This window comes from Podarcis gaigeae (genome assembly GCF_964106915.1).
Source record: "Podarcis gaigeae genome assembly, chromosome: 13".
NCBI lineage: Eukaryota > Metazoa > Chordata > Lepidosauria > Squamata > Lacertidae > Podarcis > Podarcis gaigeae.
This window is the reverse complement of record NC_139689.1, coordinates 5,412,216-5,430,108: the sequence shown is the minus strand read 5'-3', so window position 1 is coordinate 5,430,108 and position 17,893 is coordinate 5,412,216. Positions and strand designations below refer to the sequence as shown.

The 17,893-nt window shown below is 47.3% G+C and overlaps 1 protein-coding gene across 1 annotated transcript in view; it reads left to right on the top strand.

Annotated features, from left to right (window-relative positions):
• Positions 1-17,845, top strand: part of LOC310828828 (hydroperoxide isomerase ALOXE3-like) — a 36,760-nt gene extending 18,915 nt beyond the window's left edge. The window contains exons 7-14 of the mRNA XM_083706749.1: positions 2,819-2,962; positions 3,791-3,994; positions 7,110-7,196; positions 10,096-10,265; positions 11,852-11,973; positions 13,714-13,814; positions 14,552-14,722; positions 16,740-17,845. Of these exons, the coding sequence (XP_083562875.1) occupies positions 2,819-2,962; positions 3,791-3,994; positions 7,110-7,196; positions 10,096-10,265; positions 11,852-11,973; positions 13,714-13,814; positions 14,552-14,722; positions 16,740-16,919 (1,179 nt within the window). The 3' untranslated portion in view covers positions 16,920-17,845. The remainder of the gene's footprint in view (positions 1-2,818; positions 2,963-3,790; positions 3,995-7,109; positions 7,197-10,095; positions 10,266-11,851; positions 11,974-13,713; positions 13,815-14,551; positions 14,723-16,739) is intronic.
• Positions 17,846-17,893: the final 48 nt, after the last annotated feature.

The following is a 17,893-nucleotide window of genomic DNA, read 5'->3' as shown; positions in this document are numbered from 1 at the left end:
GACTGCTGCATTTTGAATCCTATTGTTCTAGGACCAATCAGACTGCTGCATTCTGAATCCTATTGTTCTAGGGCCAATCAGACTGCTGCATTCTGAATCCTATTGTTCTAGGACCAATCAGACTGCTGTATTCTGAATTCTATTGTTCTAGGGCCAATCAAACTGCTGCATTCTGAATCCTATTCAACTCAGTACATAACTGATTGATTCTCTGAATCCTATTGTTCTAGGACCAATCAGACTGCTGCATTCTGAATCCTATTGTTCTAGGGCCAATCAGACTGCTGTATTCTGAATCCTATTGTTCTAGGGCCAATCAGACTACTGCATTCTGAATCCTATTGTTCTAGGGCCAATCATTTTTTTTTTTTATAATAATTTTTATTAAGGTTTTCCAAATTAGAACAAATCAAAGCAAATTAAATCCAATCTATTGCCAATAACTAGGACTTCCCCTCCCTACCCCCTCTTGTGTTCCAAATCTTCCAAATAAGCAATTAAATTCAACAAATTCTTATCCCCAAATTACACTCTTCGTCAATAACCCAATTTATCCAAATTCTCGTCCCCTAAGATCGATCTATACCCTTCCACGGGTTTCCCCCTTTCAAACATAGTACAGATAAAAATAAGATAAATGTAAATAATAATTTTACAGCCTTTGGATTCCAATTTTCCCTCCCCTCTTTCCCCTTTGCGTTTCCCCTATCCCTCCACTTCTAATATCTTCCTGGAGTTCCCACATTACACTATATCCCTCCGATTCTTTGCCAGTCTTTAATTACGGATGTCCAATCGTAGAAGGAGTCTATCAAATAAGGGCCCATTTCTTCTATCCAGGTTTTTATATCCAGGAGTAAAAACTCCAATTTTGTATCCATAAGCTTGTCAAACCTGAATATCCCAAATGTTCCCCCAGTTCTGTCCAGTTCTTGTTGTTTCCTTGTTCTTATCAATCATTCTCCTCCTTTTTATTTCTCTGTTCTCCCACAGAAATGTTCTTTTTCCAAAAGTTTCTAGTGTCTCTGCAGAGGTTTGTTATTCTTGAAGCAAAGCATTATATCATGTTCCTTTCATTTTCCAACAAATAGTTCCATTGTTTCCTGTAGTGTGTAGACCTCTGTAGACAAAATAGTGTTCCATTCCTGCAGTTTCCCAGGAGATTGAAAGTTCCATTCAACTGTTCACATTTCCTGTGAAAAACACATGCAATGTCCCTCGGCTCCTCTAGGTGGATTGCAGTAACAAAGTTCCCTTCCAGAATCACATCCACCAGACCAAGTAGCTTGTTGACCGATATTTAAAACAGTTTGTATTCAATTTGTAACAAATATAACCGGCAAAGTCCTCATAACAAAGTCTCTATTTTAATCTTCCTTTTTGACAGCTCTTTGACAGCTGTCAAAACCTCCATCACTTTTCTCCAGGCAGTTTCACGAATCGCTCCAGGGATTCCGGGGGGGTTGCTTTTTTTTAAAACAATTCCACTTTTCTCCTCCAGCTCAATCTTATAATTTTCCCTCGCGAAGTTGCTGATTCGGCAAGATAAGGTTACACTCGATCTTAGTTGTCCAGTCCTTTGTTTTGGCTCTTCTACAATTTAGGGGTAGGCTGACTTCCTTTTTTCCACCTCCCCCGTTCGCTCCGAATTTTAAAAATTTATCCCTTTTTTTTAGTCCATATTCCAATTACTCACGGGTTCTTCTTTAGAGCCGAATTTTCAATAGAAGAAGTCAGCGCTCTCCGCCGGATGGCATGCGGCTGCGCTCGGCAGGGATAGCAGAGAACTCAAAGCACCACGCTTCTCCCCGGCACCCGATCCGTAGCCTTTAAAAAGGCTCCTTCACGAGTCGGGAGGGCGCTAACGGTGCCAGCCGAGTCTCCATGTCCACGGCCTCAATCTGGCCGTGGTTTTTAAGGGTCCCCGCATCGCCGGTGCGGTAGGACCCAGCCCCTGCCAAGCCGGCTCCCTCCAGAGCTCGGAGGGAGCCCGCCATTCGGCGATGGCGCCGACCCGGAAGTCCGTTCTAGGGCCAATCAAACTGCTGCATTTTGGATCCTATTCAACTCAGGACATAACTGATTGATTCTCTGAATCCTATTGTTCTAGGACCAATCAGACTGCTGCATTCTGAATCCTATTGTTCTAGGGCCAATCAGACTGCTGCATTCTGAATCCTTTTGTTCTAGGGCCAATCAGACTGCTGCATTCTGAATCCTATTGTTCTAGGGCCAATCAAACTGCTGCATTCTGAATCCTATTGTTCTAGGGCCAATCAGACTGCTGTATTCTGAATCCTATTGTTCTAGGACCAATCAGACTGCTACATTTTGAATCCTATTGTTCTAGGACCAATCAGACTGCTGCATTCTGAATCCTATTGTTCTAGGGCCAATCAGACTGCTGCATTCTGAATCTTATTAGTCTAGGGCCAATCAGACTGCTGTATTCTGAATTCTATTGTTCTAGGGCCAATCAAACTGCTGCATTCTGAATCCTATTGTTCTAGGGCCAATCAGACTGCTGTATTCTGAATCCTATTGTTCTAGGACCAATCAGACTGCTGCATTTTGAATCCTATTGTTCTAGGACCAATCAGACTGCTGCATTCTGAATCCTATTGTTCTAGGGCCAATCAGACTGCTGCATTCTGAATCCTGTTGTTCTAGGGCCAATCAGACTGCTGCATTCTGAATCCTATTGTTCTAGGGCCAATCAGACTGCTGCATTTTGGATCCTATTCAACTCAGGACATAACTGATTGATTCACTGCGTCTCGCTCAACCCAGTCCATCTCTTTCTCTGCCTCTCCCACAGAAAGGAAACATCTTCATCACCGACTACAAGATCCTTGAGGGCATCCCCACCTGCAAACTGAACGGGAAGCGCCAGTATCTGGCAGCCCCCCTCTGCCTGCTGCACCTCAACCCCAAAGGCCAGATGATGCCCTTAGCCATTCAGGTAACAGGACACTTCTCGCCCTCACAACTGGACCTCAGGGGCCGGGCTGAACAATGGGGGTGGAGACACTCCTCCAGGTATACTGGGCCGAGGCCCTTTAGGGCTTTAAAGGTCAACACCAACACTTTGAATTGTGCTCGGAAACATACTGGGAGCCGATGTAGGTCTTTCAAGACCGGTGATATGTGGTCTCGGCGGCCGCCCCCAGTCACCAGTCTAGCTGCCACATTCTGGATTAGTTGTAGTTTCCGGGTCACCTTCAAAGGTAGCCCCACATAGAGCGCATGGCAGTAGTCTAAGCGGGAGATAACCAGAGCATGCACCACTCTGGCGAGACAGTCTGCGGGCAGGGAGGGTCTCATCCTGTGTACCAGATGGAGCTGGCAGACAGCTGCCCTGGACACAGAACTGACCTGTGCCTCCATGGACAGTGGTGAGTCCAAAATGACTCCCAGGCTGCACACCTGGTCCTTCAGGGGCACAGTTACCCCATTCAGGACTAGGAAGTCCTCCACACCCACCCACCTCCTGTCCCTCCAAAACAGTACTTCTGTCTTGTCAGGATTCAACATCAAAACATTCATTTATAACCCTCCCTTCCCCCCTAGGGAAGCCCTCTCCTCCCCCATGGAGCTGTTGGCGTCTTCGATTCCTGCATTGCAGGGGGTTGGACTAGATGACCCCTGGGGGATCCCTTCCACCGTTACGAATCTATGATCCCTCCTGCCGCTTGCTGTCCTCTGCTGGCAGTTCCCGGCCTTGCAGGTGTATATAAAACAGGACAACGTCCTCTCTGATCTCCTCTTCTCCCTGGTTCTTTCCCGGTAGCTTAACCAGACCCCAGGCCCGGAGAACCCCATTTTCTTGCCCACGGACTCCAAGTGGGACTGGACGCTTGCCAAGATCTGGGTGAGGATGTCCAACTTCCACGTCCACGAGGTCAACACTCACCTCCTCGAAGCGCACTTCCATTGTGAGGTCTACAGCATGGCCACCCTTCGCCAACTGCCAATGTGTCATCCTCTGTACAAGGTAAGGGGTCTTGAGGGGATAGTCTCCCAGCGGGTGGTCAGACATGAGGGTGCCCTCTGCGATGGGGGCCTGTTAACAGCTGAACAACCCAGTGCCCTACTAGTGTCATACGAATTCTAAGGTCTCACATAGACAGTGGTACCTCGGGTTACATACGCTTCAGGTTACAGACTCCACTAACCCAGAAATTGTTATGTACTGAAGTTCTCACCCTGGGCCAGCAGGGGGATACTGTAGATAGTTTTCACTCTGGTCCACATATGCAAATAAGGGATCAAAAGTGACGTTCACTGATTGGATAGTTACAGAAAATGGTTACTGTTGCGTTCTAGTGGAGCTCTGTATAAGCAGGCTGGCTGAACCCTTCAGTTCAGTTCTGTTCTGGCCTGTGAATAAACAAGAGCTGTTTGAAGAATCGCTGCGTCGTCGGATATGTTCATCCACAACTTAACAGAAATAGTACCTCGGGTTAAGAACTTTGCCTCAGGATGAGAATAGAAATCATGCTCTGGTGGCACGGCAGCAGCAGGAGGCCCCATTAGCTAAAGTGGTGCTTCAGGTTAAGAACATTTTCAGGTTAAGAACGGACCTCCGGAACGAATTAAGTACTTAACCCGAGGTACCACTGTATACATAAAGCATATGTTCATAAATTTACTAGGCAAACACATGTATGTATACCACATGTCTAAAATAGTAAAGGTAAAGGTATCCCTGACCATTAGGTCCAGTCGCAGACGACTCTGGGGTTGCACGCTCATCTCGCACTATAGCATAGCTGTCAACTTTTTCCTTTTCTTGCGAGGAATCCTATTCGGAATAAGGGAATTTCCCTCAAAAAAGGGGGGAAAGTTGACAGCTATGCTCTATAGGTCGAGGGAGCTGGCGTTTGTCCGCAGACAGCTTCCGGGTCCTGTGGCCAGCATGACTAACAGCAGCGCACGGAAACGCCATTTACCTTCCCGCCGGAGTGGTACATATTTATCTACCTGCATTGGTGTGCTTTCGAACTGCTAGGTTGGCAGGAGCAGGGACCGAGCAACAGGAGCTCACCCCGTCGCAGGGATTCGAACTGCTGACCTTCCGATCGGCAAGCCCTAGGCTCTGTGGTTTAGACCACAGCGCCACCCGCACCCCTGATATCTGAAAGAGTACAAGAGAGCATTCCTGAAACCATTTGGACTCTCCCAAATTGACCTCAAACATTTGTCTGCAAGGAGGAAGGAAATGAGGAAAGCCTCTCTGTTGTGTTTTGCTTACCTGTCTGAGGGACATATTTGCGAATGCACAGGGTGAGCCTGTGATCTGGTTTCAGGAATTAAAGCGTTTACCATCACAAAAGAATGGCCAGGCTGCCCAGGTAGCGCAATCAGTGACCATTATCAGGTTTCCTGGCAGACAGGATTTCTGCTGTAGATGCCTCCTTCTGTCATGTATTATGATGGGGGGGTTGGGGGGTCTGGCTACAGGGTCGGCAGTTTCAAAAGTCTATATAAGAGCTTGCACACCAATGTTCTGGGTTCCTCCTCCCTCCTGCGTGTGGGGAGTGGGGATCCTGTTGCAACAGTTTAATAAAGATCAGGCTTACTAGCTGCTTTGCTTCTCAATATATACTCTGGTTGGTCTCTGTTTTTTTCTCCTACTTACAGAGAACCTACATAAGGACTCTCTGCAGGCTCTTGGCTACCCCATAAGGGGAAAGGAGTACTAGGGTGGTTTCATATGAGCTACGGAGTCTCCTTAGGTGACTGTGAAGAACTAGCATTTTGCTCTCTCTCTTTAAAAAAATCAAGGTCCTAGTCCTCATTTTTATAGGATAACACAACAACGACGTCTTTGGAAGACTAGGTCTCCTAGCTTCATTTTACTGAAAAATCCTATCTCTTTAAAAAGCCTATGTTACGACACTGAACATGGGTGCCATAATTTAAGAAGGATGTTGACCAGCTGGGAGTTGCCCAGAGGAGGGGAGCCAAGATGATGAGGGTCTGGAAACCAAGCCTGATGAGGAACGGTTGAAGGAGCTGGATCTGTTTAGCCTGGAAAAGAGGAGACTGAGAGGAGATCATAGAATCATAGAATCATAGAGTTGGAAGAGACCCCAAGGGCCATCGAGTCCAACCCCCTGCCAAGCAAGAAACACCACCAGAGCACTCCTGACATATGGTTGTCAAGCCTCTGCTTAAAGACCTCCAAAGAAGGAGACTCCACCACACTCCTTGGCAGCAAATTCCACTGTCGAACAGCTCTTACTGTCAGGAAGTTCTTCCTAATGTTTAGGTGGAATCTTCTTTCTTGTAGTTTGGATCCATTGCTCCGTGTCCGCTTCTCTGGAGCAGCAGAAAACAACCTTTCTCCCTCCTCTATGTGACATCCTTTTATATATTTGAACATGGCTATCATATCACCCCTTAACCTCCTCTTCTCCAGGCTAAACATGCCCAGCTCCCTTAGCCGTTCCTCATAAGGCATCGTTTCCAGGCCTTTGACCATTTTGGTTGCCCTCCTCTGGACACGTTCCAGTTTGTCAGTGTCCTTCTTGAACTGTGGTGCCCAGAACTGGACACAGTACTCCAGGTGAGGTCTGACCAGAGCAGAATACAGTGGCACTGTTACTTCCCTTAGCCATCTTCAGATATCTAAAGGGCTTTCACTTGGAGGATGGAGCAAGCTTGCTTTCTCCTGCTCTGGAATTCAGGACTCGAACCCATGGCCTCAAGTTACAAGGAAGGAGATTCCGACTCAACATCAGGAAGAACTTTCTGGCAGTAAGAGCAGTTTGACAGTGGAACGGTCTCCCTTGGGAGGTTGTTGTTGCTCCTTCCTTGGAGGTTTTTAAGCAGAGGCCAGATGGCTTTCTGCCATGGATGCTTTAGTTGAGATTCCCGCTTTGCAAAGGGTTGGACTAGATGACTCTAGGGGTCCTTTCCAACTCTATGATTCTTTGATTTATGTGTGAATCGGAACAGATGCATAACCTAGCAGAAAATGGCAGAAATATGGCAAAAAAACTTGAGAACCTGAAATGTTTGCATTTGAGTGTGAGGAGGACGTCAGGAGATGCTTCCCTTCCCGTCTTAAACCCATGTTTCTTCTCCTCCTCGCTTTCTCACAGCTCCTGATACCCCACACCCGTTATACTCTGCACATCAACACCCTTGCCCGTACCAGTCTTATCCAACCAGGAGGGGTATTTGATCAGGTAAGAGAGATTTGCAAAAGGAGGAGAAAGTCCTGGGTCCTGGTCCCACATCAGGTGTCTAGCCAGCGGCCAGAAACAACCCCCATAAGTTGGGACCTGGAGTGAGGTGGGTGGCTGGAGCTGGGCTGAGACCCCTTAACGAGTCAGGATGGGTTTGTGTCCAAAATGATGCTTGTGGGCCATGGCAGCTGAGGGACAGCTGGGCGTCCCAGGTAGGCTGCCACAGATGTAGGAAGAGGAGTCGGAAAAAGCTGCATCCTGGTGGACAGGAAGTGCCGCCATGTTGGCAGGAAGTCAGTGGAATGTCCAGGTCCTTCAGAGATGGAAACCCGTAATAACAGTCACAGCCATTACACAAATTTTAAGGTGCACACAGAGGGGGCATACACTTCACAGAAAACCAACCCTCCCACCGTCAAAATTAGGAAATATCCCTTCCCCCCAATAGACATGTTATCTGAGTTCACAGAGCAATCCCAAAGCTATCTTGACTCTCTTGACGACTCCAGATATGTTATCTGAAGTAGACAAATCTTGGGGAAACCTTTCCCAATAGTTCTTTTCACTTGCAGAACCCTCCAAAACCTGTACAGGAACATTCAAAAACCAGAATACTTACTTCCGGGTTTTTGGCCTTCGGGAACTGAAATGTTTGGCAATGGAGCCATTCAAATTCCGAGGTTTGACTGTAAATGGATAAACCTCTCACATGAATGGGGTAGGTCTGTGACAATGGATTCAAGAACTAGGATATTTACCATCCCGAAAGAATGGCCCAAACTGGACAGGAAAAGGCATTTAGCAAGCATCTTAGGATATTTTGACAGGAGAAAAGCAATACTCTCAAATTTCTGTTGTAGACCGCCTCTTACTGTGAAACGGGTATGACTAAGGGGTCGGGTAATTTCTAAAATCTTTACAAGCGGTTACACACTTTTGCGCTGGGTCCAGTGCCATATAAGCTAAACAAGCTATAGCTTAGGGTCCCACTCTCTTGGGGGCCCCAAAAAATTTAAAGAAGAAAAAAACCTGGATGTACATTTCCAAAATATAAAATAAAAAACAAATAAAACAAAACCTACCTACAGCAACAGTGTTGTGTGTTGTGTAGGCTCCTGTGATGTAAGTCATGGGCCCCGCCTGCTAGCCTGCTCCCTAAAATATCACTGGTTTGCTCATTTCTATATATAGGGTGCCTACATTCTGCATGTGTGAATGGCTTTAGATACCTATTAGGTCTGTAAACGACCATATAGCATATATTCAACACAAAAAACAGGGACAATTTGTTGTTGACAAAGGACAGCTGGACATATAAAGGGCCCCATTACCTTCAGTAGCTGAGGGCCTCATCAAACCTAAATCCGGCCCTGTCTGGGTCCTCACCTCCTTGCAACGGGGGTAAGGATGGGGACAACCTTGTTGCAACAGAAAAATAAAGATCTGCCTTGCTTTGACTAGTTCCTGCCTCCACCCATCCTTCTCTGACTGATCATGGACTGGATACTGAGTCCCTTGGAGGACTCAGTAAAAGCCAACCCCAAATTTGCCCCAGCCAATCCAGATACCAGGCTGGGAGCTAACCACAGTTCTGGAAACACAGCGAAGGCCTGCCAAAAATCTGAAGGTCCCAAAACTGGAGTCCAAAAGCAGAGTTTTCATTTTGCAACACTGGGAGCAGAGGGTAGTTCCGTCCATAGCTTTCAACCGTCCCTTATTTGGCGGGAAACTCCCTTATCCCAGCGCCGTGTCCCGCTGCCGTCCCTTATTGATGATGTCCCTTAAATTTCCCGGGTTTCAAAGGAAGCAGCTCCTCTCCCTCCCTCCCTGCCGGCCAGGGAGGAGGGAGGCTCCAACTGGGTTGCTTGGCTGCGTTGCTCACCCAATAAGGAGCCTGAGAACGACTGGGGGGTGGAGCTTGCATGCCTTGTGCCAATCAAATCAGCCGTGTTGCCTGGGGACTCGCCTTTGCTCAGCGCTTCCCAGCGGAGAGGTGATGGTGGTTTTCCTTGCTGCATCCCCTTTGCCCGGTTGCTGCGCTGTGGGAACCACCGCCTGAGGCTTCGTTTGGCTGCTGGCTGGGCTTTCTGCCTTTGGCTTAGAGGGGCTCAGAAGTCGAACATGCCTGTGCTTGGAAAATCCCTTATTTTGGCTGCTGGTCCCTTATTTTCGAGGCTGCTGGTCCCTTATTTTCAAATCTGTAAGTTGACAGCTATGGTTCAGTTGGTGGTCCCATCGATCCTTATTGGTTGAGGCTTTTAGGCAGCCTTCACCAGCCGCTTGGAACCCTTTAGGCACTTTGGACGGCGGTTCTCAGCTGGGCTCAGGGCGTCCGGTTGGCTGTGTCTGCCCGCAAGTGCTTCCAGTTAGTGGGAATCTGCCTTTATTTATTTTTTAGGTTTTTTATTTATACTTTTCAAATTCATACATTTCACTCGTTTCACAATCAATTTAACATTCAGAGTTTGACTTTCTTCCCCCTCTTTCTGCGGTTCCTTAAATTAATTTTTAAAAATATCTTCTGCATATCCAAATTCATTTAATTTGCACCTTTAATTATCTACTTTAAATATAAACTCTTACGAAACTGCAGGTTATTACAATAATCCTGCCAATGTTTTCATCTGTTTGCAATCTATCTGCAAATATTCAGTTAACCATTTCCATTCTTTTATTAAAAGTTTTTTATCTTGATTTCTTATTCTTCTGGTAAGTTCTGACATTTTTCTGCATATTCCAAAAAGTTTTTGTATCCATTCTTCCTTTACTGGGACTTCTTTCCACTTCGGGGCAAGTACCATTCTTGCTGATGTTGTAGCGTGCATAATTACATTTCCATACAATTCCCCAGAGGGAATTTGCCTTTGTGATCCTTGCATTTCCCCCTGTTGGTCTGCAGGCAACAGCGACGGGACGGGACGGGATGATAAAGCTGCTTGCGAAAGGTGCGGAGGCCTCTACGTACAGCTCCCTCTGCCTCCCGGATGACCTGCAAGAAAGAGGAGTTGCCTCCTTGCCCAATTACTACTACAGGGATGATGGGATGAAGATTTGGAAGGCCATAGAGACGTGAGCCTTTGCGGGTTGGGGCCTGGGATCTGGGCACAGAAGGGGCTGGATGTGTATACCTGAAGGAGCGTCTCCACCTCCATCGTTCTGCCCAGACGCTGAGGTCCAGCGCTGAGGGCCTTCTGGCGGTTCCCTCATTGCGAGAAGCAAAGCTACAGGGAACCAGCCAGAGGGCCTTCTTGGTGGTGGCAGCCGCCCTGTGGAACGCCCTCCCATCAGATGTCAAGGAAATAAACAACTACCTGACATTTAGAAGACATCTGAAGACAGCCCTGTTTGGGGAAGCTTTTAATGTTTGATGTATTTACAGTGGTACCTCGGGTTACATACGCTTCAGGTTACATACGCTTCAGGTTACAGACTCTGCTAACCCAAAAAAAGTGCTTCAGGTTAAGAACTTTGCTTCAGGATGAGAACAGAAATTGTGCTCCAGCGGCGCAGCGGCAGCAGGAAGCCCCATTAGCTAAAGTGGTGCTTCAGGTTAAGAACAGTTTCAGGTTAAGAACGGACCTCCAGAACAAATTAAGTACTTAACCTGAGGTACCACTGTATCGTGTTTTTAATTTTCTGTTGGAAACCGCCCAGAGTGGCTGGGGAAACCCAGCCAGATGGGCAGGGTAATAATAATAATAATAATAATAATAATAATAATAATAATAATTTAAAAAAAACAAAAAATGTCTGATAGTTCTCATGACCAGGAAGTTCTTCCTAATGTGGCAAAATGAGGAAGGTAGGTTCAGAAGCAGCAGAAGCAAGGAGAATATTAGAGACAAATTGCATGATGAAGGTTTTTCTGGGTCCGATTCGAATCCCGAAACAATCTGTTCACGCACTCTGCCCCCGCAATAAACCCTGAAACAGAGGGAATTGACAGATGGCCTCATTCTCTGAGAAGGGAAAGGAAGTAGTTAACTGCGGAAAGCAAATTAGGTATTAAAATCACATTCCTCCCCCACACACACACACACACCTTTTTAGATTTGTTTAGACTAGTTCAGCTTAAGTGATTGCCTTCAGCAAAAGCTGGAAAGTAGATCCACTCTTAATTAAGGATCAAGGGTGATGATTAAGATGAGAGCAGGTGTTAGGCTTGAAAGGAGGCCAAAACCTCCAGCCAATTTGAAAGGAATCTCTGTCAAAGCCTTTTCCCTGAGATGGTCTGGGAGAAACCTTTGCGACAAGGTGCTCTGGGTGAGGGAAAAGCTCAGTCCGTGGAGCACGAGACCCTTAAGCTCAGGGCCGTGGGTTCGAACCCCACGTTGGGCGAAAGATTCCTGCGTTGCAGTGGGGTTGGGCTAGATGACCCTTGTGCCCCATTCCCACTGTACAATTTTCTGGTTTTCTGATGCTCTCTTAGGGCTCCCTGTTGCCCCCTGTTTCCCCTACTTTCAGGGTCCCTGTGCCTCTAAAATGCACATGAAAGGCAGAAAATCAACAGGTGGAGCTTTTCTTAGCCCACACTTGTCCCCCAGGAAAACCAACCCTTTACTGTTGAACCAGAGCATGTGTCAAATTCCCAGGTGCTGCGCCAATTTCCTCCTATTAGTAGGTTCATGAATGTCTCGAATTCTTCCGCTTTCCAGGTTCGTCTCTGGAATCGTCAGTCTCTACTACAGATGTAACTCATCTGTGAAGGGAGACCCCGAACTGCAAGCCTGGGTTCATGAGATCTTCACTGAAGCTTTCCTGGGCAGGAAGGAATCAGGTAACCCTCCTCTCTGTGTCCAACTAGTTTGAAATATACTCAGAGTCGAGAGTGGATTTTATGCTCTTTCTTCAGCTCATAGTGGTGAGGAGGAATGGAAGTTCCCCCAGAATGTCTGCTTTATATACATTATTTACACAATGGGCCCCACGTGATTGGCTAATTCCGGGATTCACCTGTAGGCCAATCAGGTTACGGATTCACTTCCACCTGGAGCTGGATTGGGTGGCTCCTGTGGACCAATCAGACTGCTGCATTCTGGAGCCTATTGTTCTAGGACCAATCAGACTGCTGCATTCTGAATCCTATTGTTCTAGGACCCAATCAGACAGCTGCATTTTGGATCCTATTCAACTCAGTACATACCGGCAACATAGTTCATGGTCCCTTTGCCAGACAAGACAGGACAACGGTCCAGGAAGCCGGGCCTGAAACAGGAAGTGCCTTGCCAGCCCGAAAGGGTGATTGCCATGGGCACCCCCCAGTTGTGCCTCCAGGTCTTCCTGGCGAAGGAAGGGAAGGAAGGAACTTTGTGGTTGCTGGTATAAGAAAAAACTGTTCCTTTCCCCATAGGGAGTCCTTATGTAGGTTCTCTATTGGTAGGAGAAAATAACAGAGGCAAACCAGAGAATATTGAGAAGCAAAGCAGCTAGTAAGCCTGATCTTTATTCGAGGAACTGTTGCAACAGGGTCCCCCACACACCACATGCAGAAGGGAGGAGAACCCTGAAAAATGGTGCACAAGCCCTTATATAGACTCTAGAAATTGCCCACCCTGTAGCCCAAGGTAAAGGTAAAGGGACCCCAGACCATTAGGTCCAGTTGTGGCCGACTCTGGGGTTGCAGCACTCTTCTCACTTTACTGGCCAAGGGGGCCAGCGTACAGCTTCCGGGTCCTGTGGCCAGCATGACTAAGCCGCTTCTGGCGAACCAGAGCAGCGCACGGAAACGCCGTTTACCTTCCCGCTGGAGCGGTACCTATTTATCTACTTTGACTAGCGTGCTTTCGAACTGCTAGGTTGGCAGGAGCAGGGACCGAGCAACGGGAGGTCACCCCGTCACGGGGATTCGAACCACCAACCTTCTGATCAGCAAGCCCTAGGCTCTGTGGTTTAACCCACAGCGCCACCCACATCCCCTGTAGACGACCCCCAAAACATCATACATACATGACAGAAGGGGCGGTCTACAGCAGAATCCTGTCTGGCAGGAAACCTGTTAATGGGTTTACCTGGGCAGCCCGGCCATTCTTTTGTGATGGTAAATACTTTATTCCTGAGCCCAGGTCACAGGCTCACCCTATTCATACCCAAATGTGTCCTTAAGGCAGGATTTGTGAGCACAGAGACAATAGGGAGACTTTTCCCACTTCCATCCAAACAGCAGAGGAATATTTGAAGTCACTGAAAGAGTCAAAATGGCTTTAGGACCGTTTTCCTGTACTGTTTCAGACATGTGGTTTATATATTTATGTATGTGTTTGCCTGGTGCATTTATGAACATTCATTTTGTATCTTAAACGTTATAATTCTCATAAGAGTTGCCGAGCAGTTACAGGGCTTTGCTTTGAAAGCATCATCACCTACAAACTTCCCCTCCCTCTCTTTCATCCTGTTTCCTCTCCACAATCCCCTCTGCTCCATCACATCTCTAACCATAGACAGAACTGCCCACAGACCATCCCTATAGGACACGGCTTCATGTTGCAGAATAGCTTAAACTTCCTGTCCGTCCCAACAGGCGTTCCTTCCACCTTGGAAACCAAAGCTGAGCTCATCAAGTTCCTCACCATGATCATCTTCTGCTCCTCTGCAAGGCATGCTGCTGTCAACAGCGGACAGGTATGTGACCTCACCTGATCCTCTTTCTCCCCATCCCTTTCCTTAAACCCAATTCTGAATTGGACTGTGTCTCTTTCCCTGTGGTGGCAATACGTCCAGCACAAGGGTGAGAGGCAAAATTTCAAGGAACTGCAAGAGGGTGCATGAGTCTTCTCTTCTCATGAGGTGGCATTGGTGGAGCCTCAGCTTCAGGATCTGTCCTTCCAGTGAGCACTCAGGGCTGATTTCCTTCAGAATGGAGAGGTTTGATCTTCTTGCAGTCCATGGGACTCTCAAGAGTCTCCTCCAGCACCAGAATTCAAAAGCATCCATTCTTCGGCGATCAGCCTTCTTTATGGTCCAGCTCTCGCTTCCATACATCACTACTGGGAAAACCAGAGCTTTCACTATACGGACCTTTGTTGGCAAGGTGATGTCTCTGCTTTTTAGAATGCTGTCTAGGTTGGTCATTGCTTTTCTCCCAAGAAGCAGGCGTCTTTTAATTTCGTGACTGCTGTCACCATCTGCAGTGATCAAAACGTATAGTAGATTCTGCCAAAGACATCATTTTGCCCTCTGAAGAAATGGGGCCACAACCAGACCAGGCTGGCTAAAACACACCCACAACCGGTCTCTGTGGCGCATGACAAATTCCCACACCGATTCTTTTATCATTGGGTTTCTCACCTGCTCTTTCCTGGACTCCACCTATTTTCTCCCACCTCCTTGACGCTGCCATTTTTTCTACCGCACGACAGTTTGATTTTGCCGCCTGGATGCCCAACACGCCGGCCACCTTGCGCCAGCCCCCGCCCAAGGTGAAGGGCTCCGCGACTTTGGAGAGCATCTTGGCCACGCTTCCCGAAGTCAACTCCTCCTGCGCTCTGCTGACGCTGCTCTCCATCGTGAGCTATGAGCCAGGCGACCTGGTGAGTGTGCTGGGGGCAGAGCAAATGGAAAGGAGAAACAGGGAGCGACGGAGATAAAATGCAGTGATTAAATGGTTTTTAATCAAGGGACGTGGGTGGTGCTGTGGTTTAAACCACAGAGCCTAGGACTTGCCAATCAGAAGGTCGGCGGTTCGAATCCCCGCGATGGGGTGAGCTCCCGTTGCTCAGTCCCTGCTCCTGCCAACCTAGCAGTTCGAAAGCACGTCAAAGTGCAAGTAGATAAATAGGTACCACTCCGGCAGGAAGGTAAACAGTGTTTCCATGCGCTGCTCTGGTCCGCCAGAAGTGGCTTAGTCATGCTGGCCACAGGACCCGGAAGCTGTACGCTGGCTCCTTCCGCCAGTAAAGCGAGATGAGCGCCGCAACCCCAGAGTCGGCCACGACTGGACTTAATGGTCAGGGGTCCCTTTACCTGTAATCAGGGAATCAGAGGCTGCAAAGCTAAATTAGACAGCCGGCGTAAATAAACAATGTTCAAAATGGAGCTTCCATGCTAGGACTAAGGCATTGCCACAAGGGGCTGGAAGTGGAATTATCATGGCAGTTCCATGTTCCCCCTAGTATAATGCTACACAGAATTACACAGTTGGGAGGGACCCCAAGGATCATCTAGTCCAACCCCCTGCAGGAATATTATCCAACAACGCCCATCCCAGTGGCCACAACCTTGCTATATCTCTTCACCAGTATGTTGTGTTAAGGGGGTACAAGGCCAGATTTAGGCTTGATGCCCTAAGTTACTGAAGGTAACGGGGCCCTTTATATGTCCAGCTGTCCTTTGTCAACAACAAATTGTCACTTTTGTGTCGAATATATCCTCTATGGTCATTTATGGACCTCATAGGTCTCGAAAGCCAATTGCACATAACAAAATATGTATTTTATCAAAGTAATTGCTGAACTGGAAGACAGTTAAGAAGAAGTATATGAAGAGTGAATGCAATTAAGAAGAAATATATTAATAGTGAAATAATGATTAAGCTCTAACTTAAAATGATTTTTATTCATAACAAACTTAATAATGCAAACACATTGTCATTAGGCAATAACAAATGTTCCTTTAGAAACACCATTTACAAAGACTCATTATCTAGTCTCTAGAAACTTGCTGTAACATGAAATAATAATAGATGTAAATATATGATGCAAACTACTAACAATTATAAATAGCAGAATGTAGGCACCCTATATATAGAAAGGAGCAAACCAGTGATATTTTAGGGAGCAGGCTAGCAGGCGGGGCCCATGACTTACATCATAGGAGCCTACAGAACACAAAACACTGTTGCTGTAAAGGTAAAGGTAAAGGGACCCCTGGCCAGTCATGAACTAGTTAGGTCCAGTCATGAACAACTCTGGGGTTGCGGCGCTCAGCCGGCGTACAGCTTCCGGGTCATGTGGCCAGCATGACTAAGCCGCTTCCGCCGAACCAGAGCAGCGCACAGAAACGCCGTTTCTGTATGTAGGTTTTATTTCATTTGTTTTTTATCTTATATTTTGAAAATGTACATCCAGGTTTTTTCCTTTAATTTTTTTTTGGGGGGGGGGCCAAGAGAGTGGGGCCCTAAACTATAGCTTGTTTAGCTTATACGTAAACCCGGCACTGAGGGGGTGGCATATAGAGAGAAAGGGGGGTGACAGAAGGCCCGTTCACACGGTGGACTGAACCCAGGTCAGCTGTCTCCATGCATGATTGTGTGCCCATTTGTTGAATGTAATGTGTGAACACCCCTTGAGAGGAAGCAGGGTGACAAAAACAGAGCAGGTTGCAGCCACAAGCCTATCTTTGCTTCAGCCCCTGCCCCTGCCAATATGTGGCCCTGGGCAGGCTAACTTTGGGGCAATGTGGCCCTTGACTGGAAAAAAAGGTTGCCTTCCTTTTTTCTTTTTCCTTTTGAACTAGTGCAGTAAATACTGTGTTAGCTGAGCCAGGGCTCCAGGTAAGGTCTGCCTATTGTGTTCCTAGTAATGTGTACTCCACAATTTTCTCCCTCAGAGACCCCTGGGCTACTACCCTGAGGAACATTTCACAGAGGAAGCACCGAGGAAGCTTATCGCCGCCTTCCAGGAACGCCTGGCCGAGATCTCGAAGGAAATCGAGGCCAGGAACAAGACCCTCCCCATCGGGTACCTCTACATGAATCCCGCCGAAGCCCAGAACAGCGTCTCCATATAACCTCCATCTCTCACGCACCTTTCGCAAGCCGGAAAAAGGCTTCCCTCATGACTGCCGACTTGGAAGGCCGGAGCAGGAAGCCAAATGTCTGCAGTCTGAATATATTATCATTAAAAAAAGAGACTTGAGCGCTGCTTAATTTGCAACCTGCTGATTTCACGAAAGAGGGTGGTGGTTGAGCTGCAGGGGTGCAGTGCAGGTGACAAAGCAGTTTAGGTCAGGCACCCCCAAACTCGGCCCTCCAGCTGTTTGGCACTACAACTCCCATCATCCCTAGCTAACAAGACCAGTGGTCAGGGATGATGGGAACTGTAGTCCCAAAACAGCTGGAGGGATGCCTGGTTTAGGGGATATCAGAGAAAGGTTTTTGCAAAAGGTGGTACACAAAATCTGTGCTCTTTGATTCCTGGAAGCCGAGCCCAGGTTGGTTCTGAACATTTACTTCCATCGCTGCTCAAACATTTCCAGTTTTGTTTCATGAGGGCTAGGCGCTTTTCCTTTTTAAGCAAATGTAAAAGTCTCTTGGGTCAGCACAACATTGTGCACGGCACAGAGAAGAATGGAGTAACATCTAAACCCTCTGCCCCTTCCTGCAACCTTCACATTTTGGGGAGCTTTTATTCTTCTTTAGGGTGGGCTTAACTCCTTGGTGTCCTTTAAAAAAAATTCACATGTCTGCTTACAGAGATGGGGGGAGAGGCAGGGGGAGAAACCGATGGAAAACTTTAAAAAATACTCTAGTGTTACAAAGTTTTCATTTCGATTTATCTGTTTCCGCTCCTTCATCTGCTTGTTTTGCCTGCAGGATGCACAGTGCTAACGTGGCTTCATGCTAATAAACGTCTCAAGATGCTTATGTGCCTTTTGGAATGGTGGCTGTAAAACAAGTTTCCCACAATAAAGTCTTCCCAGGAAGGATGCCCAAATCCTTCTCTGCTGTCTCTCCTTGACTTTGCACCAGAGGTTTCCATCAT